General features: G+C 38.2%; 1 protein-coding gene across 7 annotated transcripts in view; it reads right to left on the bottom strand.

Moving 5' to 3' along the window:
• Positions 1 to 1180: 1180 nt before the first annotated feature.
• FAM184A (family with sequence similarity 184 member A) overlaps positions 1181 to 11807 on the bottom strand; it is a 63698-nt gene continuing 53071 nt past the window's right edge. For 4 of the 7 annotated variants that reach the window (XM_081905430.1, XM_081905432.1, XM_081905433.1 and 1 more), the window contains 4 exons: positions 8653 to 8770; positions 7556 to 7660; positions 4418 to 4617; positions 1181 to 2898 (listed from right to left, as the gene is read on the bottom strand). In XM_081905430.1, coding sequence (XP_081761556.1) covers positions 2817 to 2898; positions 4418 to 4617; positions 7556 to 7660; positions 8653 to 8770 — 505 coding nt within the window. In that variant the 3' untranslated portion in view covers positions 1181 to 2816. Of the gene's footprint in view, positions 2899 to 3527; positions 3622 to 4417; positions 4618 to 7555; positions 7661 to 8652; positions 8771 to 11807 lie in introns of those variants that run through there. The other 3 variants (XR_014166840.1, XM_081905434.1, XM_081905435.1) reach the window with 3 other exon arrangements.

Here is an 11807-nt window from a genome sequence, read left to right as displayed (position 1 = left end):
ATGTAGGCATCTTTGAAAACACATTGAAAGGAGAAGAGAACAGCATTTTCCACAACACACACAGTTTGGACCCCAGAAATCATCAACCTAAAATAGTCTAACTGGGGCAGGGGCTTGTATTTTGCTTGTGGGAGGAGAAAAGGGGTTTGTGTTAAAAAATTTATAAGGACAGTACAGATGGTGAGGGATTTTCCCATCTAGAATTGATTAGTAAAGCACTATTTTTAAACGTGTCCACAAACTTTCTAATTCCTGTCTGTGGAATGTAAGAACAAGCTTAAATAATGCACATTTTCCATTGGAGATAGTGGATAGCTTCACTTAATCAAGTCACTTTTATGTGTACACCACATAAAGGGAAAAACTGTGGGAACCTGCCCTCAGGATTGTGCAGTGCAACCAGCCCCCAAGTACACGTGAAAGGGACTTTATATGTGAAGGATACATGAGTTGCTGATATGAGAGGATGATTTTTGGAAGAAGATTTATGCATCTAGCTCATTACAGGCCTTTTAAGGCAAGTTTTAAAACTGCTTCAGGACACTTAGGAGCTCTTTGACACTTATTAGGGTTGCTCAGTTAGTAGTTTCTCTGAAATGAATAAGGTTCTCTGAAAGGCAGCATGCCTAGCAATATTGATCTTCCCCCATGAAGAGCATTTTGTAAACAAGAAAACCGAAGGAAAGTAAACTTTAAAGATTGCTATACCTATACATAAAGGTAAAGGTACCCCTGACCGTTAGGTCCAGTCGCAGATGATTCTGGGGTTGCGGCGCTCATCTTGCTCTATAGGCCGAGGGAGCCGGCGTTTGTCCACAGACAGCTTCCGCGTCATGTGGCCAGCATGACTAAGCTGCTTCTGGCAAACCAGAGCAGCGCACGGAAACGCCATTTACCTTCCCGCCAGAGCAGTACCTATTTATCTACTAGCACTTTTGGTGTGCTTTCAAACTGATAGGTGGGCAGGAGCTGGGACCGAGCAACGGAAGCTCACCCCATTGTGGGGATTCGAAACACCAACCTTCTGATTGACAAGCCCTAGGCTCTGTGGTTTAGACCACAGCACCACCTGCGTCATACCAGGTGCAAATATTTATCACTTTTAGAGCTCTTTTGATAAAATAATGTAGTGACCTCAAAGAAGAAAAAAGAAACACAACACAACAAATACTTCAGAACATCATAGCAAAATCATCCAGTGTGTTTTATTTCACACAACAGCCAAGAAATCTGACTTTGACTTGATATGGCTTTCTTCTAATGTAAAGGCTGCATATACCTACAGTTAAATCCATCAACCATAGAGTATCTGCCAAACACTGCTTTAGATTAGCAGCAAAACATTAGAACACTGCTTCCAGTGAAGCTTTCAGGCTGAGTTTGCAAGAGATACATTTTTAAAATTCTGATTTAGAATATTTTATATTTTATATGAAAACATACAAATTATTCTTTTATACATATGCTACATATAAAACTTATTGTAACTATTAATGGTACCTTTGATTATGTTTTTGCATAATGGGAAGACATGGTCAGGGCTTCAGCAGAAATAATGAAGAGCTATAATTCTGTATCGAAGGATAAAAATCTTATTTAAAATAACCAAGCAATCCCCCCTCTTTTTTTTAAAGATACAAATATCAGGTCTGAAAGTACATTCATAAAAGAAAAAAATTCTCCCTGAGATTACCAGTGTCAGCTGCATTGTGGTAATCTTGGAATTGACAACATCATCAACAAAAGTATATAAACCAGATTTGCCATGGTATTACATATTTTCTGCCAGAGAGATTGTACATCTGTAAGACAAGTGGAATAGAGTGGAAAATCAGGCTCATTTGCCATATGAAAAAGGTCATGTGGTCCCTGGCTTAATTTTATAATGTAAGATGGAACATCTTTCTTTGTAAGTTAAGTATGCTGGAGCTCTAATGAAAGATTTGCATGCTTTATTATGCATAATTGATTTAGCACTATTTTTTTTTTTTTTGGTAAAGCCTGAGTTTTGCTCCCAAATTATAATGTCTTCAAAATGCAGATTTCCATAAATGATTATTCATTAATACAGCATTACATAGTGTAGTACCCCACATGTCCTAAAGAGCACTGTCTTTGTAGGTATTTATAAAATATTTGACAAAAGTTTGATGAAATCCAACATTAAAATATAGTAATTATAATTACTAAAGGACAGATCAGTTGTAGATAAGAAATAAGGATGCCATGTTCTTACTATGTTCTTAAAATCACTCTAAAGGCCATCAGCTATACTACTGCTATTTATTTTGCATTCTTCACCACTTTTAGAGTAAACACAATTTTTAAAGTCAAGTTCTACAAGATAACTAAATAAAAACAGAAGGATTTAAACATATCTTCCCGCAGTCTGATTTTTAAACTGTTGACAGTTTATTTTGATATACAATAACCATGCAACTGATTGCATTTGGGATGGGAGACAGGAGGGGGAAAGCCTTTCCTGAAACCAAAGAAAATACATATTTATAGGAAAATGGGTAGGAAGCTTTAAGTTTCTTCTACGAAAATTTGTTATGCAGTAATTACAAAGTTTAAATACTCTTCCATTTTAAATAAAAATAAAAGTGTCATTAAGCACATTTATATACCATGTCAAGTGATTCCAACAAATATCACATAAAATACAGTGCATTTTCAAATCAGAGAGACAAAATACTTTCTCATTCACAGTGTTTGACATATTACAGGTAAGCTTGTTCACATAAGGGTTTATTTTAAGGTCATGCTCTTATGAACAGTCCACACCACACTGTGCCACACACAAAAATAATCTCTCAGAATGTGAAGTAACGGGCAAACCATTCCTGACGTTGTGGATCGGGTGAAGCCATTGGAGAAGCTTCAGTCTGAGGAGGGCTAAATTCATAAAAAGAAAAGACAGATTTAACCTACAACCAACAGTGAAAATGCAGAAGGCCTGGAAAAAGCACAAAGAAGCCAATACATAGCACACGATGTTTGCAAATCAAGTATCACGTCATAGGATAACCTGATTTAGTTTAATGCCCATTTCTACTATTTCCGATCATCCACTCCATTGGAGAGCATCAGCAGCACATGGTCACTAAGCCACATAAGAGGGTGGGGGAAAATAGTATTTTTGGAGAGGCGGGGGAATGAATGGGATGGCTGCCTTTTTAAAAAAATGTACTGTGGGGAAAAGCGATTTTTGGAAGATCCTCTTTTAGCATCCTTTTCTTCTGGTCAAATTAGTTGTCAGAAGTATGATGCAAGCATCATATTCTTAAACACATGCAGAATGAAAACTAAACTATGTATTTTAACTGTTTCATAGCCCAAACTGAATTATTTTAGGTTCATGCACATGGGGTTAGATATGTTATAACAAGGAATTCAGTGCAAAGCAAACACACTTGCCACCCACAAATATAATCCCCAAATATACCTGCATGATGTAATCTTTATATTACTTTAACGTGCTAGTAAAATGTAATTGTTAGAAAAATTAATAAAATAATCCCTACCGTTTTTGGGGGGTAATACAAGGCACGAAATAATTTGCAATGGAAACTCCAGCATCGCAATCCATGAATTCATGCACATGCATGTTAGTGACGCCTGAGCAAACATGCATACCACATGCACAGGGAAAAATAAGGAACATTTAATATTACAGGAACTCTACTTAGCCTTTAGAAAAAAAATACTATAAAATTTTATCATTCTCACTTCTGCCCCCAGACTATATTTTGCAGGTAACACTGAAGTGGAATTAAGAAGCAGGATGGAAAGGGCTTTTACTCACCAGGCTATCAAGCACTATATATTTGACTTAATCTGATAGTAAAACTCATTCCATCACTTCCTAAAGCAAAGCTAAACTTGGGTATTTTAATGCTGAAACCCAGCATTAAATACATGCAGATATTTACACATATTCTAAGCTTGCTTCCAATAAAGATTTTATCTGAGGTAAGGAAAGGGAATAAATCAGGACACATTCATCTAACACAGAAAACAGTTTTGTCAGGTAAGATCCACTGTTACACAATAAAGACCTTTAATATGGGGATTGTAACATTCTGAAAGGACAGCTAGTAATAACACAAACATTTAACACAATTGTTCATAAATGTAAACAATTGAAAGCACATGAACCATACTGACTGTGTAGTTCATTAGAAAAATGAAAGAAGGGTTCCAGACTTATTAGAAAAGGGGAGAGGAATTACATTTCAACAAGTTTTACAATAAAAAAGGAATACTGTAAAGAGGCTTAAAATATAGTGTGAAAATTAAGATTCCAAAGTAAGATTTGTACTCCTGTGTTCTTAAAGACATGTGGGTTCAGCTAAAAAGGAAAAAAAAAATTCTCCAAGTTAGGAAAAACAAAAACTGGTGAGGCAGTGCTCACCTCAAAACCGTCTTGGGCTCTTTGGGTGGTATAGGATGTGGAAGTGGTCTGCTGCTGTTGAACTCAATATCATGGATGGGTGAATTTGGAATAGGATCCAGGCGGTTAGCATGTCCATTGCCCACTCCACTAGATTCCAGAGCACTTAGATTGGGGACACTCACAAACCTGTTTGCTGATTTATCATTCTTCTTCTTTTGCTGCATTGAAAATAACAAATGTAAGGAAGGGCCTGTACAGATAAGGAAATTACTTGGGCTTTTAAAATTCTCATTTCTTTGTTTCACCTGAAAGTGAGGGTTTGGATATTATTTATTTATTACAGTTTTAGTACAGCTGCATTTAAAGCGTTCTCCGGAGGGATACGAAAGCTAAATGCTCCAGCCATTTTACTGCAATATTGAAGAGCTTGACTTAGCTTTAAATAATTTTGACAGTTTTAGTCTGTATGCAGATTTTTCTTCTTAAAGAACAATGTTAACTTTCTTGTTTACAATAACATGGTATTGGTCCAACTATAGAAATGTAGTGGGAGAATCTGTTAGTTTCTAGTCTAATTACAGCCTCTTCCCAATCCCCATGCAACTTATAAGAAAACTAGTAAACTTCACTCCTAAAGGAAATTTGACAGATAGGGGGAAAAACCCTCTCTATGAAAGTATATAATGGGCTAGATCAAGACTTAGTCACAATCAGGGACCCACATGTGGGGGGCTGCTGAGGGCCCAGTCAAACATGGCACCACCCTGGTTCCACAGTACTGTGTATAGGACTATATTATCCACCAACACTCTTTCTGTGGCCATGATATTTCTAAAATGTTTACTCACAAATAAAACTTGTTTAACAAAGGTCTTTTAAAATATTGATTAAAAGTTTCCTGTTCACAGAGTCTGCTTGCTTAACTGCTTCCATCTTAGTTCCAACTGGAGAACTGATTGATAGCCAGTGTGGTGTAGTGGTTAAGAGCGGTAGTCTCTAATCTGGGGAACCGGGTTCGCGTCTCCGCTCCTCCACATGCAGCTGCTGGGTGACCTTGGGCCAGTCACACTTCTGTGAAGTCTCTCAGCCCCACTCACCTCACAGAGTGTTTGTTGTGGGGGAGGAAGGGAAAGGAGAATGTTAGCCGCTTTGAGACTCCTTAAAGGGAGTGAAAGGCGGGATATCAAATCCAAACTCTTCTTCTTCTTCTTCTTCTTAATTGCTCCTTGAATAATCTATCTCTTAATTGCCCTAGTGTCAGTTTATGTTCTCATTGTGGTGGTGGTGGGGCAACATTTATTACAGATCTATTCAGTTTATTATTCTTTTCATATTTTATATCAAAATAAAACTATAAGGAAGAAAAATAATGAAAGGAAACCAGTCATTAAAGCCTCCCTGGTGAGAACAGAAAAAATAAATAAATTGGGACAACTACCATAGTTTCAAATCAACAGTAAGCAATAAAATGGGAAGGAACTGTAAATAGGAAACTTTTATCTAATCATATACGAGACCTGAGAAGCCTCAATAGTACTTTCCTGTCTACACTGGACAGGCTGGTCAATTGTGTTTTATTGCCGCCAAAAAGAGAGCCACAAATCAGGTATGATAGGAGTTTAATACTGAAAGCATTTGATAGCTACACTTTGACATTGACATTGTCCCAATTCTTTGTAAAATGTGGGTGAACAAAGAATGCCAATTGCAGAGGAAAAGGGCTAGTGTGAAAGCAACCTTAGTGAGTTTTTCCAGCCGCATGCCAGGCTGTTTCCACTAGATGGCACACATGGATCTATTCTTCAGAGTGAAGCATCCTTACTGCAAGACTCCAACAGACAGATGAACTGGTGATGCCACTAATAAGATTTTAGTATCAACCCTTTATCAATTTGCAAAAACCAAACAATTATTTGCTTTTTTTTTATCAAGTCAAAACTTCAATTTTGCCATAACATTTGTGATGTTTTGGTTGGTTCTAATATAAAAGGTATTGTCAAACTGGGTTTTACTTTTTTTTCTAGACCAACACTGCTTCCCTTGCTTTTTCTCCACAGTGTGCATGCTCACTACGGGAATGGGATTTGGATCTCAAGAAACAACTTCATAATGACTGCACATCCCCTACACAATTGAATAGTCATCTAGAAGGGGCCTAAGAGATCAAACCGCAGAAAGGACTAATAATGTGGAGATTTCGAAAAAGGAAACCTCCGTGTCTGCAATAATTCTTAAAAAGGTTCAGGTTTGTCGTCCCAGGCAGCAGGCTGTGGGGAACAGGAAAACAGCATCCTGCTCTGATGTTGCTGCATGTCAGAGGGGAGAGGCATACCACCAACCTCTGAAGTAAGTGGAGCCTGGCTGCAATATAAGGAGTCACTGAGCATGTGCTGTACCCTTCTCTCTCATGCCATGTCACTGTCAGGACCAGCAGGAATGTAAAGGAGGAATCAGGACCTGAGGATGAGGAGGTATGGCTGGCTATGGCCCACCTGCTTATTAGAAGACATGGGTGACCATTGAAAGCCCTGCTTCCTTGCCCATCCCAGGAAGAGAAGTTGAGAAACTACAGTGGCAGAATATGACATGAACCTGCAGGCTTCCTTCTCTTGGACGCTACTGAGAGAAGGAAGCCTGTATGGGGCACAAAGGGGAGAAAGACTTTTGTCCCTTCATGCCCTGCCCCCTGCTGCCAGTATCTTGCCACTGATAGAAAGAAGTCTCTGGGAGCGTTCTTCTTTTGGTTCTTTACTGAAAAAATTCAGTAAAAACAAAACTGCACACTTTAAAACATAATACAGGAGCATATTGCTGCATCATACACACTCCACTCTGCCCATTCTGTCTCCCCAAGAACCAAACTTTAAGCTTTGGGAGAACAAACCTTGTATTCTGCTTGTGCTTTGCTTAGTGGGAAATAAACCACAGCGTAGGCGTGCAGAAGTGGGCACAATTCAGCAGCATGCACTAGCACACTGCTCATTGATGAGAAGCCATCATTACTGACCATGGCTTACTGTTACTGATGCTGTTGAAAACCACATGCAGCTGGCTTTCTTTTGTGTGTCTTTCACAGTATTGTTGATCCTTTTTATTTGTGTAATATATTAGTAATTCACGTTTTCCTAGTTTCGACATTGTAAATGTATGACATACCTTCACCAGAGGGTTAATAACACCAACATTAGGACTTGCATTAAACACCTTGTTGAAGTTAGTCTCCCTATTGACTAGTTCCAGTTGATAGAATTTCTTGTCATCCTAATAAATAACAAAAAGATTAAAATAAATTTTTGTATCAGTCACCTTGGATATTAAGTTACTGTGGCCAGATTGACATTCACTCACTCAAGAGTTCATTAATTACTCAAATCTGAAGGTTTAGAACTTAAACTCAAAACTGTAACTCATTACCAGAAGTCTGAAAGGTGGTCATTTTCATACTCAACATAATTCTTACATTCATGAGTGTGCCAGAGTGATCCAACTTCATCCTCTACATGGGGATTTTTATCTACTTCCTTCTTTTCATAGACAGCTGTACAAAGAATTGCACTGGCATTCATAACTTCCTAAAAATTCTTTGAATGCTGGGATGATGCCACTGTTTTCATCTATGTCCCAAACCACATTTGCCAGTTACTTCAATATCACAGCAAGGAAAGCCACCAGTGGAATCCACCATAGCTGGGATGAAACAATGGGATTCTGAGTTCCTGCTGGGCATGTGTCCTTGTGCTAGCATGCAAGTTTAATAGGAAAAATTGCAGTGGCTCACAGAAATTGGCTACTCAAGAACACCACTCTACCACCCTAAAACACTGTTTTTTCACTTTGTACACAACATCCAAGAAGTTCAGAAGATAAGAGAATTATCATTTTGCACTCCCCACCTCCTCCAGTTTATGAGAGCTCACTCAGGGTTCCCTGCTGGAGGCTCCCCCAAATCCTGAAGACAGCACAGGGAAAACTAAACATTATTTTGAGAGAAGACATTAAAATTACTTTAAAATTAAGGAAGTAATTCCTTACTTCATTTTGGCATGCTTTTGAACTTACTTTGTATTTATAATTTAGGTCTTTACAGAGTGGTAGAAGAGCAGGTCTAAATCCATTCAGGATTATGACTGCTCTACCATATAAAAACAAGTAATTTAAGAGGTATCCAATGCAAGGACTGTATTCTCAGGAGATTTGACAAGTGTTATTAGCCTTTGGCATGCTCATACCAAAAGAGCACCAAACTGTCTTACAATCAGTTTCTTTATTAGCTGATCCCTCTCAGCAATCAGGTCTTTCAACTCTGCAATAAGCTGTACATCTTCTGGTCTTGATTCCCTGTTTTGATATTTTTCTTCCATTTCTTCTAAACTTTATAGGAGACAAAACATCACCCATGGGTTAATAATAGTCCAAAGTTCAGATATAATGCCATAAAAATCATGCTATTAAACTAACTCAATGAATAAACCACAAGAGCTATTATGTGATCTTCTACATACTAACTGATTTCTTTAATGGTTGGCTACAATAAAGGAAATGGCATTTTGAGCTTGTGGGCCACCATCTGCCATAATCAGAGTGGAAGCCACATAACCCATGTTTACTTCTTCCCCACAAAAGATACTAAAGCTAAAACAACTAAAACAAATCCACAAATGTGTAAGACAGTATCAGACTAACTGCTGAGGAACAATTTAGCAAGAACAGTATAAGTGCCACAAACGACAAATAGCAATTACATCCAGAAAATCGTGAGATGGCTTTAAACAGGGAATGAAGAAGCATTAAAGGAGAGAATGGAAATAAGCACACCACTTTACATAGAAGCTGTAAGGAAAGCCTAATAAAATGAAGCCTAGCATTCGTAGAGGTTACGTAGTAACTTTTGAATACAACTGTAGATTGCTATTTGGTATTGAATCATTATTCATATTCTTGAACACTAACAAATTGGTTCATAATATTAATTTCCAGATGACAATAAATGAAAGGGCTAATTCACAATTAAGCTATATCTTGTAGGTAGGCCATGTTGTGGGGTGTGGGGAGCACAGGTGTGAACTGGGGCTTACATGATTGGGCCTTGAACCTGTCCTGAGCTATCTATCAATTATGTCTGCATGGAAAGCACTTTTTTTCTAAAATTACTTTCAGAAGAGGCAATGGAATTACAAGTAGGTAAAATACCTTAGAAAATACCTTCTATCAGTCAGTTAGTCAGCCCAAATTTGACTCTCAGAAGGGTTCTTGGACTAGATCTAATGCAGCAGTTTCAAATGAGTATGTATATAGAAGTAGACACTTGATTTTGATCATACATTACTATCTAAGCTTCAGGCTCAGATGAATGACAGATGATGAACAAGAGTTTATTCAGTCCATCTCATATCCTAGCACTAAGATTATATCCCCTGGCTAATTGCTGTTAGTCTGGTTGCGTGGAAAGTTTAAGAGAGTCAAGTAGCTCAGATTTCCTTATATGGCAGTTTTTTCAAGGACCCAATATTTTTTAATCTGACCATAACCATGTGCACAAAAATAGTGTAAGAGATGCTTACAAACACTTTTGCGTATAATAAACTATTAAGTAGAAGGGGAGATGGGGTGTGTGAAGAGGTACAGTATCACATAAAGAGGGAATGAAGATGGAAGAAAATCAAAACCAAGGCCAATGTAGCAGTAATATGATGAGGTGCTTCTCCTAAAGATTAAATTCTCACTTCAAAGATATATAAAAATGCATTTGTTAGCCAGTGTATTCAAATAGTAAATACAAGCATGGTTGGAGCTTAAGCACAGCAAGGGACTGAGATTGTGTTTGCCTGCTCCACATTCCCTAGAATCATAGAATCATATAGTTGGAAGGAACCCAAGAGTCATCTAGTCCAACCCCCTGCAATGCAGGAAGCTCCTGCAGCCAATCGGAAGCCGTGGAAGCCCCGCCGGACGTTTGGCTTCAAAAAATAGTTCGCAAAACAGAACAGTCACTTCTGGGTTTGCAACGTTTGCAACTAAGCTGTTCGACTTCCAAGGTACGACTGTACTGTAAAGCTGGGAAAAGGTTCTGAAAAGGTTACATCATTTAGGTCTTTTTTGGTTAGAAAAAAGGTGAATAAGTGGCGGACATGATAGAACTGTATACAATTATGCACGGTGTGGAGAAAGCTTTCCGCCCTCTCATATAATACTAGAATCCGTGGTCACCCAATGAAGCAGAATGCTGGATGATTTAGGCCAGACACAAGGAAGTACTTCTTCATACAGCATGTAGTTAGACAATTGAATTCGCTACCATAAGATGCAGTGATGACCACCAACTTGGGTGGCTTTAAAAGGGAGTAGAAAATTCTTGGAGGATAACACTATCAGTGGTTACTAGCCAGGATGACTGTAAACTCCCTCCAATATTGGAAGTGGCATACTTCTGAATGCTAGCTGATGAGGACTACAAGTGGTGAGAGTACTGTTGTGTTCATGTCCTGCTTGTGGGCTTCCCAAAAACATTTGGCTGGCCCCTATGAGAACAGGATGCTGGAATACATGGGTCTTGGTCTGATTCAGCAGGGCTCTTCTTATGTGACTGAATACTCTCCTGCACACAGAAAAACCAATATGTCAGAGAAAAGGACTGTAAGCCTAGCTTTCAAGCCATGTTGAATTTTTAAGTTAAGGTTTCTTTTTTAATCTAGAGGCATATTCAAGCACTTGAAGCAATCTACCTAAAGCTGAAACACTGCTGTTAAGTTTGGATTGAAAGTTTGAAGGTATTTTTATGTTAAAAAGAATAATTTCATAAAAAGAGAACCAGTCCACTGAAGAACAGTGAACTCCACTTCCTACAAACCCCTGCAGAATTGAAACAAAACTATCAAAACTTTCTTTTTCTTCTACTACATTTTACTGCTATTGCAGGACAAAAGAAAACAAAGAGACAGGGACAGAGACAATGATAACTGACTTAAAAGGGACAGTCAAGGATGAATCAGCAACAGAGATTAAATCAGACACAGTTTTCAGAATTAAACTTTTCAAGGCTTTTCATATATGTCCATATTTTGCCTATCTGTTCTTTCACTAATGACAGGCTAAAGGAGCCTTATCAGAAGCGACACATTTGTGGAATTCCCTCCTCAGGAAAGTTTGCCTGGTACCAACACCGTTATCCTTGTTCTCCCAGGCTTTTAAATGTATTTTGAGCTGCAGTCCTATCCATACTTACCTAAGACCCACCAGTGTCAATGAGGCTTTCTTCTAAGTAGATATGCATAGGATTGCACTATTCTCTAACATGCTATATTTTATCTTGTTTTGCAGAAAGGCTGTGTGTCTAAATTATTCCACCAAAGTTAGTGGGTACACCAAAAAAGACAAGTTTGGGCTTCTTTTTGAGAAGTTCCTCCACTTG

The sequence above is a fragment of the Podarcis melisellensis genome (genome assembly GCF_964234715.1).
Source record: "Podarcis melisellensis genome assembly, chromosome: 3".
Lineage (NCBI taxonomy): Eukaryota > Metazoa > Chordata > Lepidosauria > Squamata > Lacertidae > Podarcis > Podarcis melisellensis.
Note: the sequence above shows the minus strand (reverse complement) of the source record. Positions and strands in the feature narration are given on the sequence as shown.